The sequence below is a fragment of the Alexandromys fortis genome, unplaced genomic scaffold, assembly GCF_014885135.2.
Source record: "Alexandromys fortis isolate MF-2015 unplaced genomic scaffold, M_Fortis_MF-2015_v1.1 scaffold_1, whole genome shotgun sequence".
Classification (NCBI taxonomy): Eukaryota; Metazoa; Chordata; class Mammalia; order Rodentia; family Cricetidae; genus Alexandromys; species Alexandromys fortis.
In genome coordinates, this window is record NW_026067927.1 from 13,677,163 (window position 1) to 13,695,744 (window position 18,582).

The 18,582-nt window shown below is 39.5% G+C and overlaps 1 protein-coding gene across 2 annotated transcripts in view; it reads right to left on the bottom strand.

The window, feature by feature from the left end:
• Lrrc36 (leucine rich repeat containing 36) overlaps positions 1-18,582 on the bottom strand; it is a 55,674-nt gene that overhangs the window by 26,297 nt on the left and 10,795 nt on the right. For both annotated transcript variants that reach the window (XM_050144408.1, XM_050144407.1), the window contains exons 2-5: positions 11,855-11,982; positions 10,497-10,689; positions 9,644-9,740; positions 5,712-5,800 (exon numbers count right to left, since the gene is read on the bottom strand). In XM_050144408.1, the coding sequence (XP_050000365.1) occupies positions 5,712-5,800; positions 9,644-9,740; positions 10,497-10,689; positions 11,855-11,982 (507 nt within the window). The remainder of the gene's footprint in view (positions 1-5,711; positions 5,801-9,643; positions 9,741-10,496; positions 10,690-11,854; positions 11,983-18,582) is intronic.

Here is an 18,582-nt window from a genome sequence, read left to right on the forward strand (position 1 = left end):
CCACAAGGTATAAATTCTCTTTAATAAAGTATTCATTGTTCTCTATAATCTGATCAGATTCTACCCAATCACATTTCAGGAAAGCTGTTCGTGCCAGTCAGAGTGTGCTGCTCATCCATCTTTTAGGCTGCTCTAGGCTTCCAGACACTTCGACTGTTGTCTACACAACTCTTGTTGTATAATACCAATGCTTTATTTGGTAATTACTCAAGTAACTGAAGACATGTTTATAGAAAAATCTGTACAAGGAGGGCTGGGTATGGTTGTTCACACCTTTAATCTTTGCACTCAGGAGGCAGAGGCAGGCAGATCTATATGAATTAGAGGTTAGTTAGGAACAGCCTGGTCTAGACATCAAGTTCTAGGACAGCTAGGGCCATACAGAAAGACCTGTGGCACATGCCTTTAATCCCAGCACTATAAAGGTAGAGGTAGATGTATTTCTTAGTTCAAGCCAATTTTGTCTACAGAGTGAGTTTCATGACAACCAGGGCTAATCAAAGAAAGTTTCCAAAAAACAAAACAAAACAAAACAACAACAACAAAAAGACCCTGTCTCAAAACAAAACAAAATCTGTACGAGGATATTTATAGTATCCTTTTCACTATAATTTCAAGTTTTAGAGACAATCAAGATGTCCTTAAGAAACTGAGTTAACAAGCCGGGCAATGGTGGTGCACACTTTTAATACCAGCACTTGGAAGGCAGGTGGATCTTTGTGAGTTCGAGGCCAGCCTGGTCTACAAAAGCAAGTTCCAGGACAGCCAGGACTGTTACACAGAGAAAACTTGTCTCAAAAAAACAAACAAAAAAAAGTTGAGTAAACTAAACTATAGGACAATGAACTATTTATTGGAATTAGGAAGAAATGAGCTAACAACACATAAAATGTCACAGAAGAACTAGGCATGTGGTACACACTTCTTTTCCTCCACAGCAGTGTCTCACTATGTAGCTCTGGCTATACTGGAATTCACTCTGTAGACTAGGCTGGTCTGGAACTCACAATGATTCCCCTGCCTCTGTTGCTCAAGAACTGAGATTATAGGCATGTACCTATATCTATTGCTTGTGGCAGACACTTTTAATCCCAGTATTCAAGATGCCGAGGCAGGAAGATCTCTATGAATTCAAGCCAAATCTGTTCTACATAGAGAGTTCCAGTCAGCCAGGAATACATAGTCAGACCAGCCAGTTTAGCTGAATTGGTGAGCTCCAGATTCAGCAAGACACTCTGACTAAAAAAAAAAAAAAAAAGAGGAGGAGGAGGAGGAAAGGGTGAAAGGAGGCTAAGGGATTAAAGTACTTGCCATGCAAGCATAAGGATCAGAGTTTGGATTCCCTAGCATCTATATAAGTATTGGGTGGGCACAGCAGCCTGCCTGTGAACCTAATGGGCAAGCTGGCTATCTGAATTGGCAAGTTCTGGGTTCAAGTGAGAGACCCTATTTAATTAATATACAAGATGAAAAATGACCAAAGAAGAAACATGACATCAACCTCTGGCCTCCATACACTTGCTCCTGCCCAAACATGTGCACTCACATACATACACATATACAAACACCACCCATGTACAACATTCACACATGCACATGCAAAATGAAAAAAAACAGGTGAGGTAAAGAAAGATTGAGAAAGGCCCATCAACCTCTTGTCTCTACACATATGTGTACATGCACCCAAATACATATTAAATAGGCACTTGCCTTTAAAAATCAAAAAATGTTTTTGTTGATAAATTTGAAAGGTTTTGATAAATGTAAAGACTGAGCTGGGTAATAAAGAAAAGGTAAGGTTTGGTGGAAGCTTTCCAGAGGAATGCATTAGTTTGCAGAGGAGAGACAGGAAGGACTGAATGGGGGAGGAGGTGATGTGGGCTACTCTTCTGTATATGTGTTGCTTTTATTGGTTAATGCATGAAGTTGTTTTGGCCAATGGCTTAGCAGAGTAAAGCCAGGCAGGAAATCCGAACAGATATATAGAGAGAGAGTAGGCAGAGTCAACAGAATCCACCCAGTCACCCAGGAAACAAGACATGGAGAAAATGAGGTAATGCCGCAGCCATGTGGCAATACATAGACTAATAGAAATGGGTTAATTTAAGATGTAAGAGCTAGCTAGAAATATGCCTGAGCCATAGGTCAAACAGTGCTGTAATTAATATAGTTCTGGGTGATTATTCAGGTCTTGGAGGCCAGGAAATGACAGCACAGTCTCCTGTTTACAAGGAGAAAATGGTCTGGTTTTGTTGAAGCAATGTATACTGTAGTGGACAAGTAAGAGATAAGGCTTCAGGGTAGGCTGGAGAAAGGAGATGAGGCCCAAGTTTGGGGGAACTTTGTATACCAGCATAAGAAATTTAAAATTAATGTAGCAGTTGGCTGGGAGCCATCAAATCTTTGCGTAGGAGTGTATAATTAATTACCTCAGCTGTGTTTTAAGAGAATTAATTCTGGCATCAAAGTACAAAATGAATGGGGGAAAAGTCACAGAAAGAACTTTGATGATATAGACCATACTTGGCACCTAAATTCTGCCATTTATTGTATAAGTAGGACAGGCTATTTCATCTCTCTGGGTTTCGGTTTCTTTACCTGTCAATCCAACATCAAGGTTATGAGGACAGGATGAGATGAGATCATAAACAGTGCCTGGGCCAGATTTGTACTCAGTGAGTATTAAGATGCCTGTTAAACAGACTATTAACAAATGGAAAAGCTGGACGGTGGCGGTGCACACCTCTTATCCTAGCTCTAATCCTAGGCAGGGGCAGGCAGATCTCTGGATTCAAGGTCAGCCGAGAGAGAGAGAGAGAGAGAGAGAGAGAGAGAGAGAGAGAGAGAGAGAGAGAGAAGGAAGGAAGAATGGAGGGAGCGAGGGAGAAGGAAGGGAAAGGAAGGAAGAAGGAAGAAAGAAGGAAGGGAAAGGAAGGAAAGAAAGAAGGAAGAAGGAAGGAAGGAAGGAAGGAAGGAAGGAAGGAAGGAAGGAAGGAAGGAAGGAAGGAAAAGGAGGGCTCAGGATCACACTAAGGATATAAACTTGGAGGAACAGTAGCATGAAACCCTGGTGCTAGTTAGTTTTTTGTCAACCTGACACAAGCTGAAGTCATCTGAGAAGAGGGAACCTCAATCAAGAAACTGACTCCATCAGACTGACCTGTGAGCAAGTCTATAGGACACTGTCGTGACTAATGATTGATGTGGGGGGCCCAGCCATTGTTACCTCTGGGAAGATGGTCCTAGGTTCTATTTAAAAAAAAAAAGCAAGCTGAGAAAGTCATAGGGAAGCCAGAAAGCAGTCTTCCTCCATGGTCTCTGCTTCAGTACTTGCCTCTAGGTTTCTTCCCTGCTTGACTGAGTTTCTGCCTGGCTTCCTTCCATGATGGTCTGTAAATTGCAAACTGTAAGGCTATAAATCCTTTCATCTCCAAGTAGCTTTTGGTAGTGGTGTTTATCATAGCAATATAGAGAAAATTAGGACAACACCCATGTGATTACGAGCCAGGATGATAGCAGAGTTGGGATGATTCCCATGAAACACAAGGACCTCTTTAGGTTTTGTCTGCTTTGAGGGGACATTTAGTTTGAGGGGCTGGAATGTTAGACCAAGATGATTCTAGTTAACAGAGATGAGGGGCTGGTGAGACACTGGTACAGTTGTCAAGCTAGACTAGTATTTTTAATAAATGAGAAAACAGAGAACAAATAATAAGTATTTTTTCTTTATAAATAAAAATGTGTCAGGGTGCTGGGAGTGGGGGTAGCGGCAGGGCACACCTTTAATCCCATAACTCAGGAGGCAGAGGCAAGCAGATCTCTAAGTTTGAAGACAGCCTGGTCTACAGAGTAAGTTCCAGGACAGCCAAGACTACAGAGAAATCCTGTCTTGGAAAAAAAAATAAAAAATTAAAATGAGTTATATCAACAAGGACAAAGGGAAGAGAAAGAACAGGGAGGCTAAAGATAAAGCCCAAGTGTGCTTATTTTGAGGGTGTGAGAAGAGTGTCAAAGATTACGTGTTCTCTCATAAGAGAACAGGGAGGAGGGAAGGGAGTGGGAACTTGGATTGGTATTTTTATCTAAAAAAAAGAAAGAAAAAGAGAACAGGACAAGAATTCAAACAGTGTAAGTTCCCTGCCTATTCAAAACCACTGTTCTGAGCAACTGAGCAGGTGGGAGCTGTTTTGTAGGAAGGCCTGAGGCATGACCGTTAACAAGGAAAAACCACATTAGTCATATTGCATTACCAACGAAGCTTACTGGCCATCCTCCCTAAGGATCTAGCACAAACACAATTTGCAGTGGGAAACAAAGCTCTTTAATGTCTCAAAGGAGCAAAATAAATTTTACATTAAAAAATTAGGCAGCAGATGGTACCTCAAAGAACCTTTGGAAACTGGCTGCCTAGTGCAGCAATTTATTCTCAGTAAAGACTGTAAACTTAAAGACATTTTAACTCTGGGAGCAAATTCTTACATCATATTAATGAAGTCTAGCTCTAATTCAGCTCATATAAGGGGGAAGTCAAATTTTGCTTCAAAGCACCTTTGTCATCTGAAAACATACAAATGTGTGTAGCTAGACGAAAAAACTGGCCGGAGTAGGGATCATGATTCCCCTTTGTGGTGAGATTCTGAGTAAGCAGAATATTGTTTTTCATACATTTCAGCATTTGCCAAAATTATTTAAAAATTGCATGTATTCTAAATATAAAAACACTTTTTAATGCAAAACAAAGCAACCCATAGTCCTATCATTTATATTCACTGAGATATCAAGGGGGGAAGAAAAATTACAATTTATCTTGAGTTTCTGTGAAAAATGACTTAATAAATGTTCACATGGATAGATTACAAAGTCAGAAAAATGAAGCAATATATGTTAGCAACTGAAAACTTTTACTATTTGAACTACACAGCCAATCTCTTATTATTAGAGTTCTTTTCTGGGAAGAAAGTGAAGGTCCTGATGTAGACGGCATGAGAATGGCAGGCGAATACACAGAGCACATCAGATACACTTTCTCTGATGGAAAGCTTTCTCCCAGTCTGAGGCGTGGCCATTAATGTGGGATAACTACTTTAGCTGTACTGGAATACCAATAATGGTGCTTCCAAACCCTCTGCAAATGGGCTGTCTACTAAGACTGTTTGCTCTCAATAGAGACTGTATACTTTACACTCATTGTATATTTTAACTCATGGAATGAATCATTGTCTGTGCTAATGGAATAATATTAGTGGAGTCTAATTCAGCTTACGCAAGAAGAGGCAGTCAAATTATGTATAGCACACACAAGAGATTCTGCAGCTGGGAAGTTGCTTGCTTGGGAAGCCTAGGAGGCTCAGGGTGCTAGCACCAATGGATACAGGTGAAGCACCAGTCTCTGACTAAGGAAATAAATTACTTTAACAATCAACGTCCAGAAGCCTATGGGGATGGGTAATGTAGTTTTAGGGTAAACAAAAGCTATAAAGGATGTAAACGAAACTGAATTCCTTGAGTCTACAGCTTGTGTTTTGAAAGGTGCTGTATAACACAGGGTACTTCTGGCACTGAGAAAGAGAGAAAAAATCAGCCAGTAAATATTGGACTTGTTTTGAATTTGTGTTTTCACAATTACTTTGTCTTCATTCTACCCCAGATTGGCTATGGCAGCAAAGACAACTGATGTCTTAGTTGTTTTATGATCACAGAAACATGCTGACCTGTTTCGATCCTGGTGTCAATCTCAGGACTGACTTTTGATGCACAGCCCTCATCTGTCACACAGTTTTTCACTGTCTTCTCCCTAGAGCTGTCACAGACAAAGATTTATTTAAAACTCAGAAGAATGCTCCTTCTGATATCACCCGTCTATGCTGCTTATAAAATATTAGCTCTTCATTTCCCCCAATGCTCTAGGACATATTAATAACCATACTTTACAGATATCTCAGTAGAGGCCACAATTTTTTAAGTCATAATATTTATAATGAAAACTATGATAAAAAAACACCAACTTTTAAGTGGGAAAGTTGGAAAATTCAGAAAGTTCTGGTTTTTATTTTAACTGAAACTTAAGTCTAAAGAATAGAGAGGCTATGGTTTTTAAAATGAAAATAGCATAGTTAAGTCACATGGTTCTGCTAGCACAAATTATAAGTCACATGGTTCTGCTAGCACAAATTATAGAAGAGGCTACTGTAGCTATTAGGTAGAAAAACAGATTAAAGAGGGAAGTGTTGTACTTGAGGTAGTTATTTGGGAAATACAGGAAACGTAGCCGTGTGCAGGCTCTTAATACTCATTTAATCATAAAAGCCCCTCTACAGGGCTCGGCAGTTAAGAGCAGAGAACCCAGATTCAATTTCCAACAACCACATCACAACTATTTGTAACTCCAGTTCCTGGAGATCTCCCACCCTTACATGGACATACATGCAGGCAAACCACTCATATACACAAAATAAACCATTAAAATAATTTTTAAAAATCCCCTCTACTATTATCCCCCTTTTATAGGTATGTAAACTGAGACTCAGAGAGCCTTTAGAACTATCTAATCAGCCGGGTGGTGGTGGTGCACGCCTTTAATCCCAGCACTCGGGAGGCAGAGGCAGGCGGATCTCTGTGAGTTCGAGACCAGCCTGGTCTACAAGAGCTAGTTCCAGGACAGGCTCCAAAACAACAGAGAAACCCTGTCTCAAAAAACAACAACAAAAAAAAAAAAAAACAAAAAAACTATCTAATCTACTGGGGACCATATAAGACATTGTGATATTGGACAAAGTAGAACATCTTAACCTCTGGTTTAGCAGTCACTTAAAGGTAACTTTAATAGATTAATGATGGCATTCTTTAAGTAGAAATTTCACTTAGTATATATTGATCTATCTCTATCTTATTATAGTAAACAGGAAATTACAATATATTTAAAATAGGATTTGGTTTACTATATATTTTATATATAAATATTTAAAATTCCAATTATGTTTACAGTAAGATAAATTTTATTTTTATGTAAATTATCCTCAATAAACATTACATTTAAAATATGGAGACAAGGAAAAAAATAGAAAATTAAGGATCCTTTCTGAAGGTTATACCATGAAACAAAGATCAGAACAAAGATAGCTAAAATAATCAGTCAGTGGTGGTGTATGCCTTTAATCCCAGCACTTGGGAGGCAGAAGCAAGTAGATCTCTGTGTGTTCGAGGCCAGCCTGGTCTACAAAGTAAGTTCCAGGACAGTCAGGACTGTTATACAGAGAAATTCTGTCTTGAAAACCAAACCAAATAAATAAATAAATAATAAAAAATAAAGCTAAGAATACTTGGAAAAGAAGATGTCAGATCAACAGGTATTGGCTTCATTTATTCATCATCATCATCATCATCATCATCACCACCATTACTGTGTATGTATAATGTGTATGCATGGGCAAGTACGCCACTGTGTGTGTATAGAGGTTAAAAGACAACTGTGTGGAGCTGCTTCTCTCCTCCCATCTTTATAGAAGTTTCAGAGATCAAATGCAGTCACCAGACTTGCATAGCAAGCACCTTTAGACCCCATGAGCCATCTGATCAGCCCCAGTTTTCCTCATTAAACAAACTTTTTTTAAACAACTTCTGTAAAACAGTCATTGCTATAGGCACGCACTAAATATACTACAATAAACAAGACCCTAATCTCATTAGTTTTATGAGTTTATGTTCTAATTAGGGGGAAGAAAATTAGTAGTAAACAATATGGGTTGGGGGAATGGCCCAGTGGTAGAGGACTTGCCTAAGAAGCCAAAGGACCTGGGTTCAATCCTCAATACTAAAGAATACTAAAGGTAAATAGTTAAGTAACAGACTTATTATGATGAAGAAGAGAAAAATAGGGGGCTGGAGAGATGGCTCAGAGGTTAAGAGCACTGACTACTCTTCCAGAGGTCCTAAGTTCAATTCCCAGCAACCACATGGTGGCTCACAGCCATCTGTAATCAGATCTGGTGCCCTCTTCTGGCCTGCAAGCAGACAGACTATATACATAATAAATAAATAAATTTTTAAAAAAAGAATAGAAAAATAATGTGGATATATGCTTATGATATCTTGTTAAACACCATATGTATAGGAAGCAAAATACTATAAAGTCAGATATGTATACATACACATATTACACACAAATCACACATGTACATATAACATACACATATATCTAACAACATTACTCTATTTATTGTGTGTGTGTGTGTGTGTGTGTGTGTGTGTGTGTGTTCATGTGAGTGTATATTTGTGGAGGACAGAAACTGATGTCAGTTATCTTCCTTGACTGCTCTCCATCTATTTGTTTTTAGACTTAGTCTTCCCTGGAACCTGGAGCACATCTATTTGGCTGGGCTAGGGGACCAGTGAGCCCCCAGATCCTTTTGTCTTTATTGCTTCGGCACTGGGGTTACAGACATGTGCCACTATGCCTGTTTTTTATTTTTATTTTTATTGTTTTTGTTGTATTGTATTGTTCTGGGACTCCAAACTAATGTCCTCATGTTTGTGCAGCAGGCACTTTTCCTGAGTAAATCACCTCCCCAGTCACAAGAAATATAACTAGTATTTATTTCTAGGTGGTGAGTAATACATTAGAACAAATGAACAGACTAATAAATATACTCATGTGTATTTAGAATTCACAGAAAAGTATTATAAATAGTTAACTCTTAGTAGCAAAATAGAGTAATTTTGACTTTTTAAAAATTATTTACATCATGGGGCTAGAGAGATGGCTCAGCAGTTAAGAGCACTGGCTGCTGTTCCAGAGGTCCTGAGTTCAATTCCCAGCAACCATATGGTGGCTCACAGCCATCTATAGTGGGATTTGATGCCCTCTTCTGGCACACAGGCATACATGCAAATAGAACCTCATATATATAAAACAAATAAATAAATTTTAAAAAATTATTTACATCATGAATAATTTCTATCAAATAAAAAACCGAATGTAGCTAATTAAAAAGTCTCAAATTACATGTGTTCGTTTCAGCGTGGCATGTACATTCATGCGTGTGTCACAGAATCTGTATGGAAATCAGAAGACAACTTTCAGGAGCCAGTTCTTCCTTTTTACCATGCGAGTCCCAGGCACTGAACTTAGGTTGCCGGGCTTGGTAGCAACTACCTTTACCAATTAAGCTATCTCATCAGCCCTAGTAAGGCTAACTCTCAAAAGTCAGGGTTTAGTGTAGCAGATACATCTTCCTTTAGGAGGACTTTATAACAAGAAGTGGAAAACTATCTAGATACTTGGGAGCCTCGAGGTCTCTACTCTGTAGAGTTTTTGGTTTGTTAGAAATTTGCCTATGGTGATGAAATTCTAGTTCAATAAGAAAAGACCGTGCATGGATGGTAATTCTTCCGAGAGAGGGTAGAAATCTTGCAGTGTCCCTGTTGATACATTGTGACAATGATGAAGAATTTACAGCAATTACATCCAAAAGAAACTACAGTTCAAAAACAGAGGGCTTGGTTCTCCTCCCTATGAACCTGTTTGTAAAATAAACAATTTTATTCCAGATCTGAGAATTCTGCTGGAAAGTAAGGGAAGAAAACTAAAAACTCCCTTCAACAAAACTAAAAAAAAAAAAAAAAATTAAGAGATTTTTTTTCTTACCTTTTTTCCACCTCTAAAAGAAAATTTTCCCTGTTTCCCAGCTGGCTGAAATGCAGCTTGGCAGCTTTCCTCTCACTATCACGCACGGCTCGGTCATCTGCAGGCAGAAACCGGGGTCTGAGCATTTTCTTTTTCAGAGTCAATAGTAGTAGATCAGAAAACCATATTTACAGAGGAAAAACTGAAGACCAGACTCATCTTCATGCATTAGAGACAAGTCACAACACAATTCTATTATGTTGTCACTAGAGCAAGCAGTAACTCAGATGTCATAGCAACAATTGCTACCCAGGTCAAGTACTCCTTCAGGAAAGCAAAGTTTGGACAACAAACAATCTCATATTAAGACCGAATGTCACATTTTTCTGAAATATTTTTTAACTTAGTTTCCCAACAATAACTTTTCCAGGGCCATTTGAAATTAAATTTTTTATCAATAGAAAATATATATTAAGCAATGAAATCATAAGGAAATAAATGCAGACTAGCACATTCTCAGGAATAGTTTTGTCCCTTGTAAACTAGCACTGGACTCCTTTTACTACTATAATTGATAAAACTGGGCCCCTGGAAAATAAGTCTCAACTTAGAAATGTTCTGTTGAGGAGGAAGTAGTGGAGAAACCATCAGCCGAACAAAACTAAAGGTGGAAGTAACTGATAAAATCATAGATGGTCATTCAATAAACAATAAAAGTACATGTCATACATCCTGCCAACACAGAGTTCCATAAATGTTGACTGATAAACAAATGTCTCCTGCCAGTGCACACTTTGGCTCAACTTTCCAAGGTTAAGAGGCAGCTTACTTCACTAAAGTTCTTGAAGGAATGCAAGAGGAGGGAGGATCTCACCCAGTTTTTCCAGAGTTTGCAGCGTGTACACGGCAAAAAGCCTGTAATCTGTATCTTTCCTTACAACAGGATTGAGTCTCAAATCTAGTTCTTTGAGGTAGGGCAAGGGTTGTAGTCGGGACACTTCCACTAATGAAGGAATGTTGTTATAATATAAGTTCAGATCTTGGAGTGAACATAAATACTGAATGCCCTGAAAGAAAAAAGAAGTACATTAGGCAACTTCACATTGCTGGTTCGTATAAACACTGTTCAACTCAAATCTGTCTCTTCGTGCGGGCGTGCGTGTGTGCGTGCGTGCATGCGTGCGTGCGTGTGTGTGTGTGTGTGTGTGTGTGTGTGTGTGTAGGTCAAAGGATGATTTAAAAATCTTCCTCAAATTGCTCACTACCTTTTTTTTAATTGTTATTTGTTTTTGAGACAGTCTTACTGTCTAGCTCCTGGAACTCTGTTCTGGGTCTCACTATTTAGGCCTCAAATTCAGAGCTCCTCCTGCCTCTCCCTCCTAAATGCCAGGATTAAAGGCGTGTGCCACTATAGTCGGCACCACTTTGTTTTCTGAGACAGAGTGTGTCACTGAACCTGGAGTTCACTGATTGGTCGGCAAGCTCCAGGCATCATCCTATATTTGCTTCATCAGACCTTGACCTTTTATGGGTTCTGGGATCTAGAATGAAGACGTCCTGTTTGCCCAGCATGCACTTTACCAGCTGAGCCCTTCTTCCTACTTCTTGTATTGCCCTCTGCTCCCCTGACATGGACACTTTTTGGTTTTTATTGAGATCACCATTTCGTGATCTTCCTAGAAAAAAAAATCAGTGACAAAACAGGCAAGTGTTTTCCATATGTCCTGTGCACCACCATCACCTGAATCTCTGGGTATGTCCTAAACTGTGTGTCCTGTGCACCATCATCACCTGAGTCTCTGGGTGTGTCCTGTGCACTGTCACCACCTGAATCTTTGGGTGTGTCCTAAGTGATGTCCGTGCGCCACCACCACCCAAATCTCTGGGTGTGTCTTAAGCCCACCCAGACTTCCTCTCAGAATGGGGACTAAGAATCTGTATGTTTGCAAGTCAGAATCTTAATTTTTTTACTTGCATTGGAATGTATTGTACTTGGCAATGCAAGTTTCATGAAGTTTTCCCTGAGAACAAAAAAATAAAATTTACCTAATATTTCATAAAAAACTTTAAGCAAAAAAGGTGAAAGAATTTTATAGAAGGTAATAAAATATAGTTGGGAAACATTTAAAAAGAAGATCCTATACCTCCCAGGCTAGCATTTTCTATCTCTTATTTCTTCTCATGACACTATGAACTGAGCTGATCTGGCTGATCATGGACTATGGAACCCACCTTTAGGCTAGTGATCAAATTCCTTGATAAATCTAAGGATCGGAGATTTTTGAAATTTCTGAAGGCATCACCAATAGAATGGATTTTTCCAGCATATGATCCCTGCAATGAAAGCGACTCCACCAGTTCTGAAAAGAGATCATCAGTATTGTGTTAGGATCTCAGTGAAAACAGGCTCTCTCCTTTCCCGTAGGAATCTGTGACAGGTCTTCCACCCACAGCTCAAAAAATCAGATCTTTTGCCTTGTGTGCCTGTTGGGATATGATACCTGTCCATTTGGAAAAATAACAATTGGCTCCAGGTAAAACTTTAAAAATCACCTCTTTAAGCTGGGCAGTGGTGGTGCATGCCTTTAATCCCAGCACTCAGGAGGCAGAGGCTGGCAGATCTCTGTGAGTTCAAGGTCAGCCTAGTCTACAAGAGTTAGTTCCAGGACAGGCTCTAAAGCTACATAGAAACCCTGCCTCGAAAAACAATAACAACAACAAAAAAATCAGCTCTTAAAAAAATAGAGATATGGTCAAGACTGATAAGAAATCACAGCTGCTGGGTTCCCTAATTATCTGAAAGATGTAGTACAAGTCCCTAAAAGCTCTCAAAACAAAATTTAGCCTGCGGTGGTGGAGCATGCCTTTAATCCCAGCACTTGGGAGGCAGAGGCAGGCGGATCTCTGTGAGTTCGAGGCCAGCCTGGTCTACAGAGGGAATTCTAGGACAGCCAGGGCTACAAAGAGAACCCCTGTCTTAAAAAAAATCAAAACAAAGCAAAAACATGCAGGCAAAAAAAATTATACACGTAAAATAAAATAAATCCAAAAGCAATATTGGACGGTATGATTGTGTGTGTGTGTGTGTGTGTGTGCGTGCGTGCGTGCGTGCGTGCGTGTGTGTGTGAGCGAGAGAGAGAGAGAGTGTGTGTGTGTGTGTGTGTGTGTGTGTGTGTGTGATTAATTAAAGTCAACTAGAAGCCGGGCAATGGTGGCGCACGCCTTTAATCCCAGCACTCAGGAGGCAGAGGCAGGTGGATCTCTGTGAGTTCGAGACCAGCCTGGTCTACAGAGCTAGTTCCAGGACAGGCTCCAAAGCCACAGAGAAACCCTATCTCGAAAAAAACAAAAAACAAACAAACAAACAAAAATAATAAAGTCAACTAGACTTTGAAGAGCATTGAATATAGATGAATCTCAAATTTTTCAAAACGAACTCTAGCAGATTTGGTAGGCCAAACTGAGAATTGCAACCAAAACTAAAAAGGTGTTCTACAAGATCCAACTTGTAGGCAACTGCCAGAGAACTTAATTTAAACAAAAATTTAAAAGTGCTGGAGCAGTTTGGGCCTCGAAATTGTTTGTTTGTTTTTGTGTTGAGTCAGGATCTCACTATATAGTCCTGGCTGGCCTGTAATTCATTATATATACCAGGTGGTCATCAAACTCAGAGATCCATCTGTTTCTGCCTCCTGAGTGCTGGGATTAAAGATGTGCACCACCATGCCTAGCCCTCATAAACTTTTAAAAGCCATAAACTGAAGATCTCATTTGAGACTCAAACCATATTTTGTAGTAACTGGTACAAGCAGAATCTGGATAGAATACAACAGAGATGATAATTGCAGACACAGGTCTGGAAGGGAAACAGACAGGCCAACCCCCGGGAAGATGGCACTAAGGGCCTGTTTTCCTGTACTTTCTGAATAGAACAGAAGCTCCACATCTCTCCTTCCCCCACGTGAGTTTCAAAGACTAAACTCAGGTTGTGAGGGTTTGTGGCAAGCACCTTTACACATGGAACGATCTTACAATCCTTTAGCTGTTTTTTTAATGGAACATAATTTTTAAAGATTAGCTAATTTTTTATGTGCATTTGGTGTTTTGCCTGTATGTATGTCTGTGTGAGGATGCCAGAATTCCTGGAACCAGAGTCACAATAGTTGTCAGCTGCCATGTGGATGCTGGGAACTGAACATGGGTCCTTTGGAAGATCAGCCAGTGTTCTTAACTGTTCAGTCATCTCTCTAGCTAAAATATCACTTTTATTAGGAAAAATATCTTAGCAAATTACACTAATCTTGACTAGATATCTAGCAGACTTTACCTCTTTTTTTTATTTTTTTGAGATAGGGTCCCGTGTTGCCCAGGCTAGTCCCAGACAAATACGTAGTTAAGACTGGCCTTGAATTCCTCCTGATCATCCTGCTTCTAGCTCCTGAGTGCTGGAATTATAGGTGTGAGACCACATGCCTGACAGTAAACATTGTGTTAAAAATAAAGCAAGCCTGTCACTTCAGGAAAGCAACTGGTAGTCACTGCTATCTATGATAACATTTCAGATACCAATATACATACATATATAGAGAAATGACATATATATGAAAAGTCATATATATGTATATATAGGATTTCAGGGCTGGAGATGTAACTCAGTGGTAGAACATAGGCTCAGCATGCACATGGTTCTAGGTTTAATACCTAACACTCTTTTCCTCAAAATAGAATTCCGAAACAATTTTATCTGCCACCATGAATTTGATGCTTCCCAGTACTTAGGTTTTTCTAATGAGATAGTGGTAATACTTAAAAGAATCTGGGCGGGAGAGATGACTCAGCAGCTGAGAGCACTTGTGCTTCTTGTGTGGGACCTGAGTTTGATTCCCAGCACTCACACAACCATCTTATCTCCAGTTCTAGGGGATCTAACACCCTCCTCTGACCTGACCCCTACTGGCACCAGGCACATACAGACATGCCAGCAAAACAAAGATCTCCTTTTTTATATGTTTGTGGTGGTTTGAATAAGAACGGTCACTATAGGTGCATTGAATGCTTAGTCACAAGGGAATAGCTCTATTTGAAAGGATTAGGAGATGTGGTCTTGTTGGAAGAAGTGTGTCACTGGGGTTTCAAAATCCCATGCTAGGCCCAGAGTTTCTCTCTCAGCCTTCAGATCAGAATGTAGCTCTCAGCTACAGCTTCAGTTCAGTCATGTTCCCTGCCATGATAATGAAATAAACCACTTTTAAGCTATAAGCCAGCCCCCAGTTAAATGTTTTCTTTTATAAGAGTTGCCTTGGTCATGGTGTGTCTTCACAGCAATAGAACAGAGACTAAGACAATATTGTATAATGAATAACTTCACTGTTTAAAAGATCTACATAATGCAGTGAATCAATATTTCTAAATGATCAGTACATGATGTTTCAAAAATCATGCATAGGGCCGGGCGATGGTGGCGCACGCCTTTAATCCCAGCACTCGGGAGGCAGAGGCAGGCGGATCTCTGTGAGTTCGAGACCAGCCTGGTCTACAGAGCTAGTTCCAGGACAGGCTCCAAAGCCACAGAGAAACCCTGTCTCGAAAAACCAAAAAAAAAAAAAAAATCATGCATAGGTAAAAGATCCATTCAAATACAATATACACCAGTGGGTTTTACTATAAAAGAGTGAAAAAAAGTTTATTTACAAACTAGTCCCTCTGAGTGTGGTTGAGAATTGCATGGCTGGGGCATCAGCAGTGGCACCAGGATTTATCCCTACTGCTTGTATTAGCTTTTTGGGAACCTATTCTCTTTGGATGGATACCTTGCTTAGCCTAGATATAGTAGGGAGGGCCTTGGACCTTCCCCAAAGCAATGTGCCTTACCCTCTCTGAAGAGTGGATAGCGGTGGGGTGGGGGAGTATGTGGAGGGAATAGGAGGAGGGGAGGGAATGGGAACTTGGATTGGTATATAAAATGAAAAAAGACAGTTTGTTTTCTTTTTTTTAAAGAAAAAAGTTTATTTATAGAATTTTGGATTCCACACACAACTAATATTCAAAAAACTACAAATTTATCAGTTTTCATGTTTTATCAAAAAAGAAAAATATTCATAATCCTTTTAAAGGCTATAAGACTGACTGTTCATTCAGAGGACTTGAGTTCTATTCCAAGCACCCACATGGCAGCTCAAAACTGCCTGTAACTGCAGTTCTAGAGAACCCAACACCCCTCACACAGACATACATGCAGGCAAAATACCAGTGCACATAAAATAAAAATAAATTATAAAAATGAACCCAACACCCCTCACAGAGACATACATGCAGGCAAAACACCAATGCATATAAAATAAAAATATATTATTAAAAAAACAAAACTATGTACTTTTGCAAAGAACTCAAGTTTAGTTTTCAGCACCCATATCAGAGGCTCACAAGTAACTCCAACTCCAGGGGATCTAACACCTCTGGCCTCTAAGGGTGCCTGTATCTACATGCACATACTTAAAAAATTATATTGACCTTTTACTTTCAACTTTTTAAATAAAGTTTAAAATTTTTAAATTTTGAATAATGATAAAAATAAATCTTAAAAATATATTAGGTTAACATTTAGTGGATATATTATGATTCTCTTTTAATAAATTAATATATTCTTTTACCTTTCTTAGCTTTAGTTCCTATATGGTAATATTAGCAGACAGAGTTTACACTAACAAGAGCTCTTTGAGATTGTGGTGTGTATTTTCCAGTGCTGGAGATTGAACACAGAGTCTCATGTTTATATTAGACAAGTGTACCACCACTGGGGTACATCCCACCCCTTCAATAAAGTAAAAGAATCTTAAGACCATAATAAATGATAATTGCTGAAAGCTGTAAATTAGAATTAGGAAAATCCAAAAAAGTAATTGAAAAGAAAAGGAAGTTTTGAAAACATTGAAGACAAAACTCTAGAAATAAAATTTAAATATTAAAAGTCCATTTTAGAAATGAAGACTAAAGAATGAAAAGGGTCTGAGAAGATAAATCAGCTTCCCATGAAGCACAGGACTTGAGTTCAATCCCCAACATACATTAAAAAAAAATCAGGCGTGAAGTGTGCCCATCATTCCAGTCCTGGGAAGGTGGAGACAAGAAGACTCAGGGGGCTTGGAAGCCAGCCTGTCTAGCTGAATGGACAAGACTCAAGTTCGGTGCAAGACCCTGTTCCAAAAAGATGAGTACCTCTGTGTTGAAATAGGAGCGGCGGGGCTGCGTCCCCAACACCCCGGCCGCTTGGCTAGCTCATGCCCGAAATAACAACACAAATCCAGAAAGATATACTATTACCTAAGCAAACAAGAAATCAAAAACTCTATAAATGACAGAGACATCTCGCTGCCTGGACAGTCACCCAAAGTTCCTCTGTACCGTTGGGGCATCCATCTTTGGCCTACAGGCCCATAGTTTCCAGCAGACATTTCCACAAAGCAGGAAATTTCAAAGGCAGTCACTATCTGCTTGTCCTGAAGAATGTCTTGCAGACTCTTTCATGAATCAGGAACCCCGAAAGATCATCTCACCTTTAGGCAAGTTCAGCAGTCCTCTCTCTGCGGGTTCTCTGTGTCCAGTTTATGCAATAGTCCAGGCAAGAGCAGTTTCTTGCCCAAATGGCTATCAAACTCCATAAGGATCCTCTTCGATGCCCATCTTCCTCTTGAAGTAGATTGGTGCTGCCAGGAGCAGAGTGTCTCATTGTCATGAAAAGTCCTAAGTTGTTAAAACATTTAATAGCATATTCCGTAGTCTTTGAAAAATATGAATGCCAATCTAACTGAAATATCTATCTATATATCTAGAAAATCTAACTAACATAACTACAAACTTGACTATTATTAATGATTATCCATTAACAACCTATATACATTACATTTTTAAATGAACTACACAAATACAATACCTTAATAAAGATCAGAAATACATATACATATAATAAAACTGACCTTAAATCTCTATCAATAAAGCAAAATCTATACTAATGCAAGTTATTCATATCTATATCACCTCTGGCTTCCACACACATGCATACACAACTGTACATAAAAAAGAGAAAAGTATAAAAACAAGAACAAGAAAAAGCAGGGCACTAGTGGTGAATGCCTTTAATCCCAGCAATGAGAGGCATAGGCAGGCAGATCTTAGTGTGTTCGAGGCCAGCCTGGTCTATAGAGCAAGTTCCAGGACATTCAGGACTTACACAGAGAAACCCTACCTCATAAAAACAAAAAACAGGGCTAGAAAAAAAAACTGGCTCTAGAGAAATTCCCAGGAATCCACAAGGATGACCCCAGCTAAGACCCTAACTAATAGAAGAGAGGGTGCCCAAAGTGGCCTTGCCCTGTAGTCAGACTGATGAATATTTTAAATATCACCATAGAACCTTCATCCAGAAACTGATGGAAACAGAGGCAGATACTCACATCGGAGCACTGGGCTGAGCTCCCAAAGTCCAGCTGAAGAGTGGGAAGAGTGAGAATATGAGCAAAGAGGTCACGACCACGGTGGGTTCACCCACTGAAATAGTCTGCCTGAACTAATGGGAGCTCACCAATTCCAGTCAGACAGGGAAGGAACAAGCACAGGTCCAAACTAGTCCTTCTGAATGTGGTTGACAGTTGCATGGCTGGGGCAGACTGAGGGGCCCCTGGCAGTGGCACCAGGATTCATTCCTACTGTTTGTACTGGCTGTTTGGGAACCTATTCTCTTTGGATGGATACTTTGCTCTGTCTAGATCTAGTAGGGAGGGCCTTGGACCTTCCCCAAAAGCAATGTGCCTTACCCTTGCTGTGGAGTGGGTAGGGGGTAGGGAGAGTAAGTGGAGGGAATAGGAGGAGGGGAGGGAGTGGGAACTTGGATTGGTATGTATAATGAAAAAATTGTTTTCTTTCAAAAAAATTTTTAAAAAGAATAATAAATAAAGCTCTTTTGG